This window comes from Epinephelus fuscoguttatus, linkage group LG4 (assembly GCF_011397635.1).
Source record: "Epinephelus fuscoguttatus linkage group LG4, E.fuscoguttatus.final_Chr_v1".
NCBI classification, from domain to species: Eukaryota; Metazoa; Chordata; class Actinopteri; order Perciformes; family Serranidae; genus Epinephelus; species Epinephelus fuscoguttatus.
This window is the reverse complement of record NC_064755.1, coordinates 25,817,841-25,839,064: the sequence shown is the minus strand read 5'-3', so window position 1 is coordinate 25,839,064 and position 21,224 is coordinate 25,817,841. Positions and strand designations below refer to the sequence as shown.

The window sequence follows — 21,224 nt, the reverse complement described above, 5'->3', positions numbered from 1 at the left end:
ATGTGCATTGCAGACTGTAATTTTGAGTGAAAAAAGTTGTTTCTTCGAACTGTGCCAAGTGGGAGTGTGAAGAAAAAGCAGGCAGAGGAAATCATGACTCCTTTATTTATGCTATCACTATTGCCTTAAACTGAACCCTTTGAATCCAGCGTGGCTTGGCTGTTCTGCCGCCGATTGTGGCCCAATCGAGGATCTCAGGGGAGGAGAGATGAAGACAGATAGAAAAAAGCATTTCTAACAATGACTGCTCCCAGGCAGCACTTCATGCTGTGGCCCACGGTGCTGCTCGCTACTCATTAATCTTATTTTCACTAGATTTAACATTCCATCAGCAAATGGCTTCACTTGGCTGGTTAATGCAATTTGATGCAATTTGCTGCTTTTCTTCTCGGCTCTGTGTATAATAAGTTAAGGGCACCTCCCGTGTGGAGCCATATTTATTATATTAACTCATTTATTTAAACAATGAGGGCATTTCAGTATCACAGTTTGTTCTCAATGTGGTACGGCTAGCCTCTGCCAGCTGATTTGCACAATGCAATTACAATTATAGTAATGACATGAAATACACATACCTCTGAGTTTGTATCGCTTAAGCAGAGACTGCTGCAAAGTAAAACTAATTAGATTGAAATTAATGTTTAGTAAAATGTCACTTCTAATTTCTACAGAGACACAGTTACTTACTTTCACGACATAACAGTGTTCAACAAGGGGAAAGTGAACATCATATTTCTTCTGTACAATATTACATCCATAGTTACGACAGTAGAAAGGCTGTGTTTTCACTTGTTCTGATATTATTTGGTTTGCCTTATGGTATTCTCTCTGTCTTTTGTCTATGATCAAAATGATTCATTGTGATTTCAACATGTTGTTGGTTGTTCCCAGGTGTGGCTGCCAGAGAAACGGCCCAGGCTCTAAGGACATTGGCTCAAGCAGCCAGAGGTGTAGCAGCCAGCACCAAGGAGCCTCAGGCGGCAGCAGCGATGCTGGACTCTGCCCAGTGTGTCATGGAGGGCTCGGCCATGCTGATCCACGAAGCCCATCAGGCCCTGGTTCATCCAGGAGATGCTGAGAGTCAGCAGAGACTAGCACAGGTAACATAGCTCCCAGTAATATATAACTCAGCAGCAGTAATATTCATGCAACAATCACATTGTTCCTCCCAGGCCCCTCTCTCTCTCTCCTCTACTGATTTGTGAACATTTCTTCTTTCCATAACAATCATCTCCTCTAAGCGTTGCTATTTTCTCTCTGCTCTGTCTCTCGCCTGGTATTCCTCTCTCAGGAGTGCCAGAGTAAAACTGCTCATTCTCCTGCAGCCCTTCAGGGGATAAACATATTGTTTGGCATATATCTGTGACAGCAGCATAAATTAGTGACACGGATTACTGTGCACCGCTGTGAGCCCAATTTGCATTTGAGATGTTTTCCCCTCATAGCTTTGCTCTGGGACTTTGTATTGTGCAGCACATTGTTAGAATGACTAATGGCAGTCCATTGACGGAGCGTTGTGCTGTGTTTCAGGTGGCCAAAGCAGTGTCGCACTCTCTGAATAATTGTGTGAATTGCCTGCCAGGCCAGAAGGATGTAGACATGGCTCTCAGGAGCATCGGAGAGGCCAGCAAGAAGCTGCTGGTGGACATTGTGAGTCCCATCTTGACTTGTGGATTTCTTAGTGCATTTGTAGTTACACAAAAACATCTGTACTGAACACACACATTACAATACCACCCCACAACTGAGCAGGATATTTCCATTTGACTTGATTTTTGATAGTCTGTGTATTACAGTGTGCCCTAATTGGTGTGTGTCTCGTCTTTGAAGCTCCCTCCCTGCAGTAAGACATTCCAGGAGGCCCAGAGTGATCTGAACCACACAGCAGCTGAACTCAACCACTCTGCAGGCGAGGTCGTCCACTCCTCTCGTGGAACGAGCAGCCAGCTGGCTGCGGCCTCAGGAAAGTTCAGCCAAGACTTTGATGAGTTCCTGGATGCTGGCATTGAGATGGCAGGACACACCCAAGTAGGTTTCATGATCAGTCAACCCCGTCCACACTCCATTAAAACAGTTCAGTGGTAATCCACTTCAGCTAGTATTTTACACATGGAGAGCAGAATTAAAACCTTTCATGGAAAAGCGTCAACGTCTTAAAGCCGAGTGGCCGAGCTCATATTTTTGTGTCACTTATTACCTAAGCTATTTAAGTCATTTGTTAATTAGACCTTTTCATCTAATTCATTTAGGCGTATGATTGTCCCCAAGAGCACTAACACAGTCAGATGTAATGAGATCTTGTGATGTTCTTGTTCTGGTTATTTTGCTCATTAATTTGGAAAGATCGTTTGGGATTGGAGTTGATGTAGCATGACACTCGAGCTTTAATCAGGCTCAAAGCGGCCTGCTGAGTGAGGGGAGAGGATATAGGTGGTAGATACATTTTTTACAATACTTTATCCCTTGACAGCTGTTCCAGATACAGTAAATACTCGAAACTAAAAATCACCTGTATTTTTCCTTTTCCTTCCTCGTGCAGAGCCAGGAGGACCAGATCCAAGTCATTGGTAATCTGAAGAACATCTCAATGGCATCCAGTAAGCTGCTGCTGGCTGCCAAGTCTCTGTCTGTGGATCCAGGTGCAGCCAATGCTAAGAATCTCCTAGCTGTGGCAGCAAGGTGCGATAAGATGCAGATAGCACCTGATATGTGTCAGATGTTCTCTTTATTTGTTTCTAATGAATATCATACACTATTTGCTGGTGAACTGAACCATTTTGTCCCAAGTATGAATCCTGCTCCATGTTTGAGCATGAAGGAAATTGTGATTTTAAACGTAAATGTCACAAAACGTCTTCCTGCTGCATCCACATGCCATTCCCAAGCTGTGCCTGTTCAGCATTGCTAGAGGGAGTATGTAGTGAGGAGCCAACAGCTGGTCCCGCAGGGCTTTGGGCCTGACTGACTTCTCTCTGTCTAATTAGGAAGATGGAAGCCTTGGCTCGGGCCTGTCTGTGCTCAGCAAGGCTGAACACAAACTCAAGACAATCTCTGCACTCCTGTGCGGCGTGTTAGCCCATCGCAGTGAGTGGCCAGCGGTGCCATGCTTGAGTAGGGGAGCTAAAAGCATGTGTGAGTGAGTGTGAGTGAAGCCAGGCTGAGCATGCATGCGGAGGACACATGTGAGAGCTAAAAAGCCTGTGTGGCTGCCTGTGTGTTTCAGGGCAGTGACAGAGAGTATTAACCAGCTGATCACAATCTGTACCCAGCAAGCAGCGGGACAAAAGGAGTGTGACAACGCCTTGAGGGAGTTGGAGGTAGCCGTCCTCACATACACTGTACCACACGCAGACTGTCCTTCTCTTCAGGCCTGTTTTCTGTTGCGTCTACATGCCTGTGTGTTTTGCATCAGTGATTACATTTTTTTCACCCCTTTCCTTTCATCTATTTTGCATCTGATTACTCCCATAGAGCCATTCATTGTAGACGGACATCCTGAACTACAATAAGTGCATTAGTGACACTAGTTGAACCAGAGTATTTTTGCATACTGAAGCCTACATTCACTTAAACTCAAGTAACTGAAAACGACAATAAGGCTGTGCATTTTAAAAGCGTGATTATCATTATTTATCAAGGCAGTTTATTCTAATCAGCTTGATTTACATTTATAGTGTTTCCTTTCTCTAAATTAAGTGGCTGATAAAAGTGTGAAATCACAGCAGGAATATTCAGCGGTGTGTCCATTGTAGTTTAAGTTCTAATCATCTCTGTCTATGTACAGGCTGTCAGGGGCCTCCTAGATAATCCCAGTGAGCCTGTCAATGAGCTCTCCTATTTCGACTGCATCGAAAGCGTCATGGAGAATTCAAAGGTACAAGCTATCAAAATAACTGTGTGAACTATATGCTTTAACTGTCAGAAACATTTTACATGCTAGGCAGCTGAGGATCTAATTTGTACACGTTCCCTCCGTTTCCATATGCCTCAGGTCCTTGGAGAGTCAATGGCAGGCATATCACAGCACTGTAAGACAGGTGATGTGGTGGCCTTCGGGGAGAGCGTGGGTGTAGCGTCCAAAGCTCTGTGTGGGCTGACGGAGGCTGCAGGACAGGTGAGATCACAGCATGGGACTAACTACTCAGTCTGAGCTACCATGCTTCTACTTTCACCTGAGCTTTCTGCTCCTCTGCACTCTTTTTTGCTTACCCTGTTTTTCAAAGACCCCCTCAAATGAAAAGCAAGATTTTAACCTTGTTAAACTGTCCATATGGTGTTTTTACATGCTGTAAAATAAATCCTGAGTGTAACATGCTAGGGCTGTCTAAGACTCAAATCATCAGTTGGAGATCCTCAGTCATATTGTAAATATTGCCGAAAACAAGATATCAAAATAGTTGATGAACTCTGACCTTTTGATTGACACCTCACTTGAGCCAATAGGAGCTTCCATGTCCTCTCTACAGCCTATATCAGCCAATGAGAGCATGTGTTGAAAGGAAGGGCCATTCTCTCTTGTCAGTCTAAAGAGCCAGCAAATTGCAAGGTGTTGGTATGATGGCTGACGGGTCTTGTAGCCAATGAAACCTCTGACTGGAGCTTTTTAAGTTGTTACGGTCAACATAGGCCATTTTAAATGTACATAACTAACACACACAAATACAAATGGCTTCTCTGTTGTCTTAAGCGAGGGAAACCAGTATTTATTATCAATTAAAGGCTTCTTTAAGTTTTATTATATGCTGTAAGCTCCTAAATAGACATTTTGGTCTTTGCTGATTTGTTTTTAAAGTCATAATCACACATTCAGTACAGTGTTTCGGTCTCTTTTTTTGAAAGGCGCCAGAACAAAGCCTTAGAAAAATATGTGTAAAATGTTCATTTGCTGTGATATTGTTTTCCAGCTATTAAGTAACTCTTAGTTATAGCCATCTGCAGCATCTTTTTTCAAGAAAATATCCAGACGGAGATTAAAAAAAAAATCTATTTCCATGTGTTCAAACTTCTTTTACTCAATGTCAGACACACTTACGGTGAATCTTGGAAAAAAAAAAGAAAAAAGAGTGTTACTGTTCAAAGACAGTGCATGTACATGTGTTGAAAATGGAAAAACAACAGCTTTCAATTTACTTTGGTTATGTCTTTGATGGGCGTTTCAGATGATTTTACAGGAATGTTAAGAGGATTTTAATCATGTTACATATTAGGCAAAAATTTGTTTTACATGATACATAGAGCCCTCTAACCAATACATGCAAAACAATTCAAACATCTTGACAAGGTGGAATCCAGTCTTAAACGGTAATTAAACATGAGCAGGACAATTGGTCACGACAGTGAGTCCGGATTCATTGGAGGTTTTACAGACTCACCCCTAAAGCTGTAAAATAACATCCTCACCTTGAAGCAACATTCAGTTGCCTTGTCTGGAAAAGGGCACCCTCTGACAGATCTTTTGTTCCCTCTGCAGAAAGCTCCCCAGTTATGCACAGTGTATACAATATGAATCAATGTATGTATCTATTCATGTATTCATGTACTTATGTGTTTATGTCAGAGATTGCAGGCTGCACATGGGGGGTTTAGCTTGTCTGTGACAACAGGTGGCATCATAGAGGACAGAGAGAACCTGTCTGGTGGCACACTGATACATCTATATAACTCTGTTTGTTTTCTGCCCTGTAGGCCTCTTATCTTGTAGGTGTGTCTGATCCCAATAGTCAGTCAGGCCACGAGGGGCTGGTGGATCCCATCCAGTTTGCAAGGGCCCATCAGGCTATACAGATGGCTTGTCAGAACTTAGTGGACCCAGCCAGTAGTCCCTCACAGGTAAGAAGGTCCATATGGGTCTTGAAATCATTACAGGACCATTCCCCGACAAATGTGGACTACACTTGGGATAGTAGTGTATATAGATCTCTGGTGACTGTGATTAAACGGCTCATTAGGTTTGAAAACCTTAAAATCGACCTGAATGTCGTAAATAATTTACTCTGCACACACCTCAGCGCCTAATTTCATACACCTCTGCTTCCTGTTTGTTGCTGTTTTCTTTCTTTGTCAGGTCTTGTCTGCAGCAACGATTGTAGCCAAGCATACCTCAGCTCTTTGTAACGCCTGCCGCCTGGCTTCTTCTAAAACCTCCAACCCTGTGGCTCGGAGACAGTTTGTCCAGTCAGCCAAAGAGGTGGCCAACACCACAGCCAACCTTGTCAAAACCATCAAGGTCAACTCCCCAACTGATCAAAACGTTGAGTGTAAATTTGGTACAGAATTCTTTCGTCCTGTGAGAAGCTGCGAATGTGTGTATCATTCAGACGCTTACAAAAATATGACCCAACTGGACAAATATTCATATGGTGCTGTCTTGTTTCAGGCCTTAGATGGGGATTTTTCGGAAGAGAACAGAAACAGATGCCGCGTTGCTACGACCCCACTCCTTGAGGCTGTAGAAAACCTGTCAACCTTTGCCAGCAACCCTGAGTTTGCAAGCATCCCAGCGCAGATCAGCAATGAGGTATTTATCCACTGTGATGCTTGTTTGCAGTGTCCTGTTTAAAGTTCTCTTTCATTTTTTCCCACAGTCCCACAGCTGAATGAAAATGAATGGCAATCTTTCATCAGGTTCTTTGTTCTCAAAAACATCCAATTAGTCATTTTTTCGCCATCATCCTACAGAGGATCTTGAAGATACTCTTCTGAAATATTTCATGAATATGTTTGTGACTTCTGCACTCAACCCCTTTGAAACAGGCACTTTTATATGAGCCAACACAGAAAGGTTTGTCCAGCGAACATGGGGGGAATTGGATTGAGGTCCAATTTCCCCTTTTCTTTTAATGTCAAGAAAAGACTTGAGGAGAAAGATGGATTTTTATTTTTCAATCTGAGCCGAACAGTTCTCGCACAGTCCTCTAAAAGCTTTATGGCTGTAATCTGTTGGAGGGCAGTGTTTAACGGCACTCTTTCTCAGCACAGCTGCTCTAATCTTCAGCTTGTTAATCTAATTGTCGAGGGAGGCTTTGGCTCGGATCATAAAGACTGAAGGTGTTTCTTCCTGCATCTGTGTAAAGCTGCCTTTCTAATCTCATCCCTCCCTTTGATTGCACCTTTGATCTCTCCAAGGTAGTCAAGGAATATTAACAACTCTGTCATACCAATGTGGCTAGCTTCTTGCTGTTGAGCTGTTACCTGAGCTGCTGTTTCACCTGCGCTAATCTTTCCATTTCCACAGGGCTCAGCGGCCCAGGAGCCCATCGTGCGTTCAGCGCGCTCCATGCTCGATAGCTCCACTTACCTTTTAGAAACAGCCCGCTCGCTGGTCCTCAACCCCAAAGATCCTCCCACCTGGTCCATACTGGCCGGCCACTCCAGAACAGTCTCTGACTCGATCAAGAGTCTCATCACCTCCATCAGGTTGGTATTAATCCCACCTACTGCCACATATGTCTCTGCAGGATTATCCTGAATCAAAGTTTCTAATGGTTTTACTCGCAGTAGGAGGAAAAAAATTGTATCTGAAGCCAGAGGGCTTACTCTGTGATATGTGTTGAGCTAAACAATAAATTGCCACATTAGTTTATATCTGCTGAGATTCCCGCTGCCTTGTAATAGATTAATGAACAGTATGGAGCAGTGGTGAGATGAGGAGCCACAGTGGATCTGCAACACATTTTTTTCAGAAGTAGTGCCCCGCCCACTTCTGTCATCATCATCATCCTCATGCATACACTCTTCTCACAGCAGTTAAGGTCCAAAATAGACTGGCTGACAGTTTACTTTTAAAGGAATAAAATATGTTTTAATACAAATCTGATCTATCTATATACTAAATGTGACGCTAAAGCTAGCAGCAGATTAGCTTGGCATAGCATAGAGTGCTCCAGGGTTGATGTTTTTCTGTAGTTAGCCTCATCCTGGTTCCTTTGTTAAGAAGCCAATGGGATTTTTCCATTGGATTTTGGATTATTGCAGAAAACAAACCCAGTGGCAAACAAAAGTTTATGATACACATTTTTTTCAGCAAGAAAATCCTCACAAATGAACACCACTGTTATGATTTTTTTAAGCGTAAATGCAATTGCCAGAAGTAAAAAGCTAACTTTAGGTTATAAACTAACTGTACCATGGTTGCATGACTTAACATCACCACCACATTGAGACTGTAAAGCCGTGTTTGGCATGATGATGTTCTGTAGTCTCATTTAGCCACTTGTTAGCAACTGTCTTTTTCAAGAGGCATAAAAGCCTCAGAATTTAGGAGTGGGGTATTTACAGACGTATTTTATGTCGTAGAACAAAACGTGAAAGTCTCTTAAGCTTGTTTTAAACACAGACCTTATTTCAGGCATCTAAATTAAAACCTATTGACTTCTAGATGAGGGAATCAGTAGTGTTAAAATGCTATTTCATTTCCAGGGTTTACGACTCATTCCTGGAGACTAGAGTGTCTGCTGGTTGCCTAGCAATCCCATCATGATGATGACAATACTCCCGACCAAGATCAAGCAGAACCAGTGTAATCAATGATGTGTTATTAACGGAGGGGTTTGGACAATACATGAGGGAAGTAAAGAGTAGTGACAAAATAGTGGATCGCACTGATGACCTGTGAGCTTTTGTTCTATATTACAGATATTTGTTTTTATCCGAAATACAAACATACCAACTATTAATGTGACCAATTTTTTTCCCAATTTTCTCACTTGACTTCTCAAGTTGCATTCTCCATCTTCTCTTTCCACTCTGTAGAATATGACACACCCACTGATGTTGTCACGGTTTGCACTTTGGTTAAAAAAAACTTGCTGTTTTTTGGATCCAGCTGAGAGCCAACTTTTTAGGTTCTGAACCAGTTTATTTTTTGGGCTAAACACAATGAACAGTTCAAAATTAGGAGCAGAAACTGGAACGGAACTGGTTCCATGTTGGTGGAAAAGGTGTATGAGAGCTTTAGAGGTGCTGGAAGGTGGATGTTTTTTTAGAAACATTATTTTTTTGCTTTTCCATCTCAAAACACATACATACTGTAGATGAGGAAAAAGACAGAAAAAATGCTGTTTCATAAAACCTATTAATTTTTGTGAATCAGTCAGTGATTCTTTCTTTTATCTTGTCGTTCACATGTGAGCATCATCATCGTTCACTTCTTCTATTTCTGTCGACGTTTCTCCTCTTGAGCTCTTAGTCTGTGAATAAACTGTTCCATATCGTAAATGTCATTCACAATTTTCAGCCATTCCGCTTGTGTTAGCAGTTCTGCCATGGACCATCTCTTCGTAATGACCCTTTTACAAGCTGCTAACAAGATTTTCAGTTGTGTTCAGTATGTGAGGATGTTATAGACTGTTGTATTCTCTGGATTTGTTTTTTATCTTTGGACAGAGCCAGGCTAGCTTTCCACCTGACTTTATGCAAAGCTAAGCTAATCAGCTGCTGGCTGTAGCTTCATATTTAGCATACAGATATGACAGTATTTTCTTATCTAGCTCTTGTTAGTTAAGAGGAAAAGAAGTATTTCTGAAAATGTCACACTATCCCTTTCATTTATATGAGAGTTTTGTAATATTTTGTATTATTTCTGCTGTTGAATGTATTTTATATTTATTGCACACTAATGTAGAACTGTTTTTATGTATGTGTTTCTCCACATTTCTGATGATAGGGACAAGGCACCAGGACAGAGGGAGTGTGATTACTCCATTGATAACATCAATAAGTGTATCCGGGACATTGAGCAAGCTTCCCTAGCTGCAGTTGGGCAGACCTTGCCCTGCAGAGATGATATCTCTATGGAAGTGAGTTCAAGTACCCCATCAGCTCTATCTTGTCCGAGAGAAAGAACTTAATGAGATCTGCAGTCTTTCTGTTGTGACTTATACCGTAATTCTCTGCCGTCGTAACTCACCAGGCGCTCCAGGAGCAGCTGACATCGTCTGTGCAGGAGATTGGGCATCTGATTGATCCCGTCTCCACAGCGGCCCGAGGCGAAGCTGCCCAACTAGGACACAAGGTGCTGGTCCGACCATATATCCGTTCATCCCCTCTGGATTTGGGAAGCAAAACCCCATTCTGTCTGTTTTCTATCTTGTGATCCAATCCTTCCTCAGACAGCTGTCTTACACTTCCTCTCCCAGGTGACCCAGCTGGCAAGTTACTTCGATCCGCTTGTTGTGGCATCAGTGGGCCTCGCATCTAAGCTGCATGACCACCAGCAGCAGATGACCATCCTAGACCAGACCAAGACCCTGTCTGAGTCCGCCCTGCAGATGCTCTACGCTGCCAAGGAAGGCGGGGGAAACCCAAAGGTACTTAGCAGTTCATGTAGTAACAGTGTGTTTAGCCTACTATGACCATTGTTTAAAGGATGACCTGATTTTAAGCTGAATTTCAATAGGTCAAAACAGTGATGGAGGAATGTTTTTTCCAGGGTAGATTTTTTTAGGAGGATCATTTAGAGCATCCTTCTGCCTCAGTTTCTGTAATTCTCTATTTTATGTCCTTCTTTCAGCTTGAAGTCTTTTGCTCATATCAAACTCATACAAAACAAATAAGCAAAAGTTCCAGGTTTTCTGTTTCTCTACTAGTGTAAGAGTTTAAGAATTGATTTAAAGATCCAAGTAATCATTTGTAAAATTTCTAATCCCATTCTCAGGTGATTCGGCTGTTTCTCAAACTCAGCTACCAAAAACAGAGCCACAAAATAATAACAGTACCTTCTTGAGAAATTTCTGTAAAATGGTCTGCTGTAGAGCAGTGAACTAGGCTTAAGCCCTGATCATACAGAGTGTGTTTTAGCAGCTGGAGGCGCCTTTTTATAATTGTTTTTAATGAGACTGAAGCTTTTTGCTTGTGTTTTTTGTGCTGCAACGTGCCTCACATTTTTGCACTCTAGGCACCTAGAGTTTTTTGCCGGAGCACTCTGAACTCCATGAGTTGAAAAACCTTCTTCTCAGAGCGGGAAAATGTCATCTCTCATGTCATCTCTTTTTTCGTCGTCTTTTTTTCACATTATCCTGGCCGTCTGTGGTGGTCATGACAACAAGTTTACAGTTCGTAAACAACGGAGGAGACACTAGTGGTTGCGGTTGCTGGATATCCAGAGCTATACGGCCCAACGATAGACAGCAGGTTGTCAAACTGCCTCAGAGTCATCCTAAAATATGCCTGGAAGCTACCATCATGAAGGCGAAGCTCCTGGACCAACTGGTGGTTCTCCCCATGATCCACCCTCTTTTTTACGGACTCATGTACCCGCACAGATCTCCGTTTCCCTGTGCCCAACCAATTATTTACTGACAGCCTCTCACCCTCAACCAGAGCTGCAGCAAGTACCTTCTGCCTGAACAGTTTAGTAACTAGATAATAATTACTTGGGGAAAAAACGGTAGTTTGATTACACAGGAAGTGAAAGGACATGATAGGGTGGTTGCCTGGCAACAATCAAAAGGCACAGGTTTTTTGGGTTTTTTTTACGAGAATAATGAATAGATAGGAAATAAGCGCCCTTCTCCCATAGATTCTTGCTGGAGGATCCGATGACACAAGTTGCCATGGAAGATAGTACCTCTTTAGTCATAGCTCACTGAAGGCAAACACTGCAAACATTTTTTCCATGTTGGCTGTTGACCTTTATTATTTGGACTAAACCCCAAAATCCTCCAACCCAGGGACAGAGGCATTCCTTTTTTTTCTTTTAGTCCTGCAACTTTATCTCCACCACTCAAGTCTACATCCTTTTGAGCTCAGCTGCCTGGCAGAGACTGACCTCTGGTGGTTTGAGTCATGCACTACAATACATCATCTCAATACAGCATCTCTGTATCGGTTTATAACAAAAGAAGAGAAGAGCAGTAGTAAAAACATACCTTATGGAAATCTAAATACCTCGATACTGCCCAAGCCTGATGTGAACTTTGTTAAATGTTAAACTTGGAATTTTCAGTTTATTAATTATAGGTCCTGACAGCAGCAAGAATCCAGCCTGGTGAAATGTCCTCTAGTGAGACACTGCATACTACTTCCCAGCTGTAGGGACACTCTGGAGCTGTTGTCAAGCTGATAAATTTCCTTCTGGGTAGACCAAGACAGTTTCACAGAAGCGTTAATCAGCTGAATATGTCCCCAGGCGTCCCACACCCACGATGCCATCTCTGAAGCAGCCCAGCTGATGAAGGAGGCCGTGGACGACATCATGGTGACTTTGAACGAGGCGGCCAGTGAAGGAGGCATGGTCGGGGGCATGGTGGAGTCCATCGCTGAGTCCATGGGCAGGGTGAGTAAGGGCGTGTTTGTGTGTGTTTTGATAAAGCACACATGCACTCTCATGAGACGTCTGCTCAGGTGGTTTTAAATGGATTTCAGGTTGACACTTATTCCCTATCTTATTTGTCTGAAGGCAAAGTGAGCTTTCCCTGTAAGGGTAATGCCATGGCGAGTGTGCCAAGAGTATGTCCTTGTCAGTGACTCTCATTAGTCCAGTAGATGACAAGTTTTGAATCCACAGCCCACTGGTGATGTTAGCTGTCACTCATCCTGCTGGGGGACATGTCATTCTGTTGACAGCACGGCTAATAATTGACGATGATCTGCTCACACTCAGACATATTGGCTCAGACCTTACCCTTCATTTTTATTTTTCTACCTTGTGTTTTTTAAATTTATTTCACCCTCAGCTTAAACACAGAAGAGCGACCATCGTTTAAAAACCATTAGCATATATAAGGTGGAACCATTTTACAAGAATGCATACATTAAAAAGGTTTATATGTTCTCACTAATGGCTTTTTAATTGTTAAGAAATTATATATCAATTAGCATTAGAAGAACTTGGATTGCCAAATGGTGTGCATCCAGTATTGGCATTGCCAGTGTAGCTCGACTTATCTTTGTAGCAGCCTCTTAAATTAATCACCCAAGTTTGCACCATCCTTTATAATAATGTTCCTTCTTGATGAAGGCTACATTGCATCAAGGCCAGTTTAATAATGACTTATTAACATTTGCAGCTGCAGAACATTGCTTTTAAAAACTGGATAACTATAATGTATCAATCATATAAATAGGATGAATAGAAAGGACACTTAAGTGTTTGTCATGGTCATGTGACTAGTACAAAAGAAAATGGTGATTGCTGTTAGTTGTTATGGTGACAACACCCTTTGGTGGGGCCATGAAGTGTGTCACACTCACTAGTTTGAGAACGCCGTTTTGGCCTATTCTCACACTTAATTTCCGTAATAAACAGAAACATGTATCGTACACCAATCCAAGTTTGTGCTAGGACCAAGATATTTTAGTTTAAAAAAATATATAATGTCAGTGCTCTCTAGTCTGGTGCACAAAATGTATATTGGAAACACCGTCTATAAACGTATCTTGAGCGTTTCTGTACTGCAGTGACTTAGCAGCCAACACTCACAACTGATAGATAGCCTTACGATAGCTAATAATCGACCATAAATTATCCTGACAGAATTAATGTTCAGGCTTTAGTTTGGTCTTAAGCTGTCTTCCAAAAAATTAGACGGACCAAATTGTCCATGGGAGGGGTCTGTTAGTCATAGCTGCATGAAAAAATCAGGCCAGCTGCACTGGCGGGTGATCAACTGAGGTAATCCTTCCCTACGTGGTATGCTGACAACCTGGCAAAAATCTTCATGTAGGATTTAGGTGAATCTACTGGTAGAAATGTAGCATCTTGAATACTTATAATTATATTTTAATTAGTGTATAACCATCTGAAAATAAGACTTGCAGTTTTTTTAGCTTCTAATTAGCCCTTCATATCTACATAGGGAGGAGGTCTTCTTCTTCCACAGGGCCTGCCATGTTGCACCACCATGTTTTTACAATAGCCCAGAATGGATGAATCAAACACTGGCTCTATAGAGAGGCTTTCACATTTTTATGTTCCCTGAAGGTTCACTGTTGGTGGGGGTGTAGGGAGGGGTGTTCAGTTGGTTACAATCTGCAAACTCACTAGATGCCACTAAATCCTAGGCACTGGTCCTTTAATACTAATCTATCAAGCATTCCTAATTTAATACAGAATGCAGAGGGTTTAACAAAGTATTAGACCAGGTAATGTAAAAACTATGCAAGCCTTAAAATAGATACTCAAGTGCTGATCTTCACAGCTGGATGAAGGAACGCCTCCTGAACCCGAGGGCTCCTTTGTGGACTACCAGACCACCATGGTGAAGTTCTCCAAAGCCATCGCCATCACTGCGCAGGAGATGGTGAGTGCACTAATGTATTAGGATATTTATGCCTGCCTCTGTGTGTTTTCCATTACATTTCCAATCCACAATGACAATATTTGTCAGCAGGGCTGGAGAGACATTAATCTGCCTCTGCTGATGATGAATGTTCTCTCTGTCGCCAGATGACTAAGTCAGTAACCTGTCCTGAAGAGCTCGGCGGCCTTGCCTCTCAGGTGACAGTGGACTACGCACAGCTAGCACACCAAGGACGCCTTGCTGCAGCCACTGCAGAGCCAGAGGAGGTGAGAAGCCGTGCTTTCTATCCTATGGAGTACACGGGGACAATTACACACTCTTATGAAAGATTCAACACATCAAATGGTATATCTCTTTGCAATTGTGCCTCTGAAACGTCAGATTGAAATAGCAGCTTAGGTCTGCATTTTACACCAAAAATGCTCTCGGATGTATCCACTCACACACTGATCAGAGCAGATGTTTGCTGTTCTTTGAAATGACGCCCCTTCCTCAAGGCTGCTCCCGACTGTGTGAGATCAAACAGAAATATACCCCTCCAGCATCCATCGCTCTCAGCACCCACATAGTCTTTTCTTTAAGCTTTTTTTCTGTGTAGTCCAGAGGACAGCAATGTGTGGAAACATTGCACTAATAAGCACACAGCTCTTATCAATATCTTGTATATAACAGCCTGCTAGAAACCCTGCTGGTTACCATAGCGACATTGTGCCTCTACAAGTCTAAAAGCCTATAGTGATGCTCATAATGAAGTACCACCCACCCGTGAATCTCAGTCTGTAAATTAAAGGTGTAGTGCCAGCATTCCATCTCTGAGGGTGCTTGAAATCATTTTTCATCCACCCGCTGGAGAAGAGGCATGCCAGTTTAGGGCATGATTGTAATTGTGCAGAACAGTGACACAAATGAGAAGATGGAGCCAGTGTTAGTCGATGCCTGGTTATGCTTTCAGGTCGGTTTCCAGATAAAGACACGGGTGCAAGAGCTGGGCCACGGCTGTATCTACATGGTCCAGAAGGCTGGAGCCCTGCAGCTCAGCCCCACTGACAGCTTCTCCAAAAGGGAGCTCATCGAGTGTGCCCGCGCAGTCACGGAGAAGGTAAGCTCTATGTGGACAGAAACTGGTATCTTTAAATCTTGCAGGAGGAAGGTTTTTATATACATATAAACATCTTGACTTTTTAAGGGAAGTCTATTTTTGCTGTCATAATTTGCCATCTCTGCTGTTAGAAGTTTGGAAGCAGCATCAACTCAGCATTAGCATTTTTATTGAAATATATTTCATGCATCTCTCAGTAAAGTTGCTGTATATATACCAATTTAAATAAAGTGATGGAATATATAAGTGTGTGCATCTGCAAGATTTAAGTTGAATAAGTTTGGGTGTGAATAACTGATTATTATACTGTAGCTGACAGGTATGCTTTGTATTTTAATTAAGGTTTAGCCTTGGTGTTAAACCACTATAGAACAGAGTCAGAAGACTAAAGGGTTAATGTTTATTTTAGGTGGTAATAAGTGGTGCTTAACCGTATCATTGTACCAGTCATGCAGGTCATGAGAGCATACTCTCCTGATCACCCTCACACTGTGCAGGTAATGATAATACTAATGTCTCCCTGCTGCGACCCCGGCAGCAGCTAGCCATGCTGCTCACATATTAGAATTTCTCCCCACCACTCCGAGGCTATGATTTGATTCAGGGCTCATACCGAACTTGAATAATTTGTGGTCTCAGGTTTGCTGATATGTGAAGCCTGTGCCTCGTTGAAATGTACCTCTCAGGGCTTTCCATTTGTTTAGGAGGGATGGGCAGACAGCAGTCTACGGAGGGAGATGTGTGATTTGCAGAGTCAGGTTCATTGGCTTAATGTGATTGTGCAGCAGACTCTTGATTTGATGCATGTTTAACCCTGCTCTCCTTTCTTACTCCCAGCGTCCTTTTTTTAATCGAGCTCGTCCCAATCATTCACTCTAAACACTTGCAACCTCACTCACCTGATTTATAAAGGCTCCGCCAACATCCTACAAAGAGGCAAAGCTGCTGGTTAATCATTAACAATGTGCAATGCATACAGAAACAAGGGTTATTTTTAGCTGTTTTTTAACACCTCTGAAAACAGCATGTTTGAAGGACCTCTCTGCATATCTAATACCATGCTCCACATGTTCCAGGTGTCCTTGGTACTGTCAGCACTGCAGGCGGGGAACAAAGGCACCCAGGCCTGTATCACAGCAGCCAGCGCTGTTTCTGGCATCATCGCTGACCTGGACACCACCATCATGTTCGCCTCAGCTGGAACACTGAACCCCGAGAATGAGGAGTCTTTTGCCGACCACAGGTGCAGTGACCTTGACCAGGACATGATGTTAAATAAAAGCCTTTTTTCAGCAAAAAAGAAAACAAATGTTACCAGTTTTCATCAACACAAGGTTAATATAACTTTTTAGGTTTTTACATGCAACATAGAGCTCCCTTTTCCTTTGATGACTCACTCAGGAGAGATGCGGATTTGCCAATAAAGCCCAATATTCAGATGCATTTCACATAATGAATGTAAATTGAAATTTGTTCTTACCAAACACACATTCTGCTACAAAGAGCAACAGCTTCCTTTCATATTGCTGGTACTTGAGTGTGACTGTGGAGCAGATTGTGACACAATGTGTCCCATCCCTCAGGGAGAGCATCTTGAAGACAGCCAAGACACTGGTGGAGGACACCAAGCTGCTGGTTGCTGGAGCTGCATCCAGCCAGGAGAAACTGGCCCAGGCTGCCCAGTCCTCAGCCAAGACCATCACCCAGCTCACTGAGGTGGTCAAACTGGGAGCCACCAGCATGGGCTCTGAGGACCCCGAGACACAGGTGATGAAATTTACACTAAAGAATGTCTAATATAACCACAGATGTTAGATGTGTGTAGTTACAGTTGTATGCCGCTCAGTTATTGCCTTTTAATTCAGCCGCACAGAGCTTCAACCATCTATTATAACCCATTACGATTGTACTACTCTGTAATATTATTCATCTTCTATGAATGTCTTCTATCATTCTGTAAACCCAGCATTAGATTATCTCTGTAATTTCAGTTTCATCTGATATATATCGTGCCTCCCCTTCCTTCTGTGTGCATGACTCTATCTCTGCCCTTCACTAAGTCTGAAGTATCATGACTAGGTGGGAGTGATAAGGGCTGCAGTGTTAAATCCTCTCCCCAGGGTGCTGCTGATAAACCTATACTCTGACCATTGTGCCGTATTGATTCCAGCTTTATCTCCTCAGGTGGTTCTGATAAACGCGGTACGGGATGTGGCCAAGGCTCTGGCTGAACTCATCAGTGCCACCAAATGTGCCGCCGGCAAGCCAGCTGACGACCCATCTATGTATCAGCTGAAGAGCGCCGCCAAGGTAAATAAATTCGCTGCTTTAATATTCACCTGTCATATCTGGTTTGGCTGTGTATTGATTTCAACAATGCAAGTCTTCAATTTATTACTCAGTTTATGCCTCCTCAATGAGAAGATACAGTCATGTAGATATGTATTCTGTAAATGCTCTCTTTGTATTACTGTTACGCTCAGTTTGACGTATCTGGTAGCACGAAGTAAGGCTTTTTCAAAAGAATGATGACAGTCCTTATCAGGGTTTGCAAGGTATTTGCTTTTTCTGTCATATCTGTACGTGGGATGAGACCCATCACTAAGATGTATATTGTGTGTCTGCATTTGTGTGTGCAAGAGAGAGGGCTGGTACGCTTCACTGAGAGCTATCTGTAACCGCGGGACTCCTCCTTTGTGACTTTTGAGACTGTAGTGATTTTTGAATCAGCTTCATTGTCATGACCTAATCTAAGTGAAGCTTCAAATAAAGCTCAGCCTAATCTAAGAACCCATCGGCTATCTGTCTTACGACAATAGGACTCTGAGGCAACAGCCAATATTTCAAGAGAGCCAGTGGAGCTATTTTTTAAAAAAGCTAACATAACGCTAAATTGTCATCAGACTATAGCCAGTGGGTTCTGAGACTGCATTTTGGCCAATGTGTTCTCACCTCTTTGCTCTTCACATGGACTGGTTACTTGCTAGTTAAACCTGAAAACTAATCAGACCACAAACGGAAACCAGACTTCGAATTAATTAATTCAATAAATAGTTTCAGTCATTTTTCCAGCAAAAATCTCAAACATTTACTGGTTTCAGCTTCTGCAATGTGAGATTTTGCTGCTTTTCTGCGTCATTTATGCTACTAAATGAAAAGTCTTTAGGTTTTGGACTGCTGGTTGGACAAAAGAAACAACTGGAAGATGTCACTTTGGGTTCTGTGATATATCTGATATATTTTTTACATTTTGTAGACTAAACGATTAATCAATTATTCCTGAAAATAATTGGCAGTTTGTTTTTTTTTAATATTATTTTTATTAATGATAATGTATTTCAGCATGAACATACAAACCCCAACAAAAATCCCTACCCAAAACCCAACCAAAACAAACACACACACGAAAGAGGGATTTTGACACCTAAATTCAACATAGCCAAGAGTTAATAACACAAAAGCACATAGCAATACATATCATCCATGTATGATCACCAGACACAGCCCATTACGGACAAGAGTACGCAGGAACAAGAAAACCATAAAGGATAAAGGGAAAACATCCAGTTAATATGTATGTCCAGATGTAGCCCTCATCCAGATGAGTCCAGATATTGCAAAAGAGGACCCCAGGATTCTTCTCATATTCACATTTTGGATGATTAAATTGCATTTTTCCCATTTGAAAACCGAAACAAGTTCACACAGCCAGCTAATTGGCAGGTTAGTTCATCATGAGAAGACTAGTTAGTCTCAGCCCTACTTCCAATACCAAAGTCTTGTCCCGTTGCCCACAGACTCTGCATAAATATGCAGATACTTTGTGTTCAGAGATTAAGCTCAGTCTGACATCTCTTTGTCAGGTCAAGTCTGTTTTATTTAAATATCAAAAACATGAATTTGTCTCAGAGTGCTTTACAATATGTACAAAACACTTTATATTATTAGACCACACATAAACAACTTTAAGGGTGAAACAAATGGGCAAAACCTCCAAAAAGCAACACATGAGGAATTCCTCTTCAAGAACATACAGATTTGCAGTAGGTGCTGTATGTACAGAGTAGACAGAAATGGTAGTCACAGAATTATGATATAGAGTGTAGCAAGTTTTAAAAGTTTCAGGCAAAATGCATGATTAGTTTTTTTTTCTGAAGAGTAGATCAGAGAAAAAATGTTTAGTAACTTCCTGTGCCGACAAGGTCTGGGAGAATCTGCACTATACACATAAGAAGACTTGCAATTTTACGTTTGATGGTTATGACCACTTTCACACCTGCCAACTGCTGCAGAGTAAAAACTAAGGATCAGATCTTTGGCATCTAAGCTTGGTGCAGCTGTGGTCACTTGAACAGAGACACAGAGATCAAAGAATTTAGTCAGTGACAGAGTCTCGGATATCTCTGAACCAAAGGTTTGCAAGTCTTCTGCAAACTTCTTCATTTATTTATTGTTCTCACAACTGTCATCCCAAGCACAGTGTGTAACTCTAACTGTTTCATAGAGTTTCTTATGTTTTCTCATCTAAATGGAATTAGGGCCACCCATGGACCTGGTTATGTTGACAGATTGTTTCTGTTCCTCTAACATATGGTGACCTCCGAGTGCGACCCACTCCATCTCCTGGCGATCATGTTGCTCGAATTCCTAACCTAATAATGTAAACTCTTCTGACAGAACAGAATGTGTCACCATGAATAAGACTTGAATTGTTTTTTTAAGTGTCAGTGAATTAACTGTATTACAAGTAGTAAATCATCCTGTTGTAATGTGAAATACATCCCTTGGTTTTTCTCTTCCTTACGCAGCTGATGTCTTTCATTTTCATTAGCAGAGCACCTTCAACACATGTAACCATTCTTCACTGTAATGGACTCAGTGAAGGAGGAGGCAGGAATAATTTTGTAATGTTTTGCAGCTGAGGGGAAAGAGCTCCACCTCCTGGTTTGACTGTGAGCCTCATCATTTGCCTCTTTTTGTTTGACAGGTCATGGTGACCAACGTGACGTCTCTACTAAAAACAGTGAAGGCAGTGGAGGATGAAGCGACTCGCGGGACGAGGGCACTGGAGGCCACTATTGAGTGCATCAAGCAGGAGCTGACAGTAAGAGCGCCTCACAGGAACAAGAACCTCTTCTTTATGGTCTTTTGAGAGTCAACTGATGAGACACAGCCTCTCTGCAAAGCTGGCCCAAAGAGGGTCAGGGATATCTATGTCTATTATACTGAACATAACAGGGGAGCTTTTTGTTCTTTTTCCTTTATTATCTGTCCAGCTCCTTTCCTCCTCCTTCGCTCTCAGCCCCTGCAGGTTTCTCACAGCTCTTATCAGGGTCCGGGTAGCAGGCAGAGTGAGAAAGGAAGAAGATTTCGGAAGCTTGTTTTTTGTAATTTACTGCTAATCCTTATCAGAGGACCCCAGCATGAGAGAAGGCTTTACCAAGAGCTCCAGCCAAATTCAACACAGTCTACCTAACTCCTAATTATTCAGCTTCCCATATCAAGACGTCCTGTCCGCCTCAGTTGTTTACGTGTGCGCTTCCTTATTTCTTCTCTGAGAATGTGCCCATATCTGAGTCCCTGTCATGCCTATATCCAACCACCTGTGTCTTGTCAGGTGTTCCAGTCCAAGGACGTCCCAGACAAGTCCACCACACCCGAGGAATTCATCCGCATGACAAAGGGCATCACCATAGCAACGGCTAAGGCAGTGGCTTCGGGCAACTCTGCTCAGCAGGAGGACGTGATCGCCACTGCCAACCTGAGCCGCAAAGCCATCTCTGATATGCTGACTACCTGCAAGGTGCTAATCCACACTGCCCTGCCAGATCAGGCCTCACACAGACATCACCGGGCTGCCAGGGAACATGTGAGCCCAGCCTGCT

The 21,224-nt window shown here is 42.4% G+C and overlaps 1 protein-coding gene across 5 annotated transcripts in view; it reads left to right on the top strand.

The window, feature by feature from the left end:
• tln2b (talin 2b) overlaps positions 1–21,224 on the top strand; it is a 112,603-nt gene that overhangs the window by 78,283 nt on the left and 13,096 nt on the right. For 4 of the 5 annotated variants that reach the window (XM_049574913.1, XM_049574910.1, XM_049574911.1 and 1 more), the window contains exons 27-49: positions 892–1,100; positions 1,531–1,650; positions 1,831–2,028; positions 2,540–2,679; positions 3,224–3,317; positions 3,785–3,874; positions 3,992–4,114; positions 5,686–5,829; positions 6,065–6,250; positions 6,377–6,517; positions 7,235–7,416; positions 9,665–9,797; positions 9,911–10,012; positions 10,137–10,307; positions 12,128–12,274; positions 14,139–14,240; positions 14,387–14,506; positions 15,193–15,339; positions 16,416–16,582; positions 16,923–17,106; positions 17,524–17,649; positions 20,327–20,443; positions 20,957–21,142. In XM_049574913.1, coding sequence (XP_049430870.1) covers positions 892–1,100; positions 1,531–1,650; positions 1,831–2,028; positions 2,540–2,679; positions 3,224–3,317; positions 3,785–3,874; positions 3,992–4,114; positions 5,686–5,829; positions 6,065–6,250; positions 6,377–6,517; positions 7,235–7,416; positions 9,665–9,797; positions 9,911–10,012; positions 10,137–10,307; positions 12,128–12,274; positions 14,139–14,240; positions 14,387–14,506; positions 15,193–15,339; positions 16,416–16,582; positions 16,923–17,106; positions 17,524–17,649; positions 20,327–20,443; positions 20,957–21,142 — 3,329 coding nt within the window. The remainder of the gene's footprint in view (positions 1–891; positions 1,101–1,530; positions 1,651–1,830; positions 2,029–2,539; positions 2,680–3,223; positions 3,318–3,784; positions 3,875–3,991; positions 4,115–5,685; positions 5,830–6,064; positions 6,251–6,376; positions 6,518–7,234; positions 7,417–9,664; positions 9,798–9,910; positions 10,013–10,136; positions 10,308–12,127; positions 12,275–14,138; positions 14,241–14,386; positions 14,507–15,192; positions 15,340–16,415; positions 16,583–16,922; positions 17,107–17,523; positions 17,650–20,326; positions 20,444–20,956; positions 21,143–21,224) is intronic. The other variant, XM_049574914.1, reaches the window with a different exon arrangement.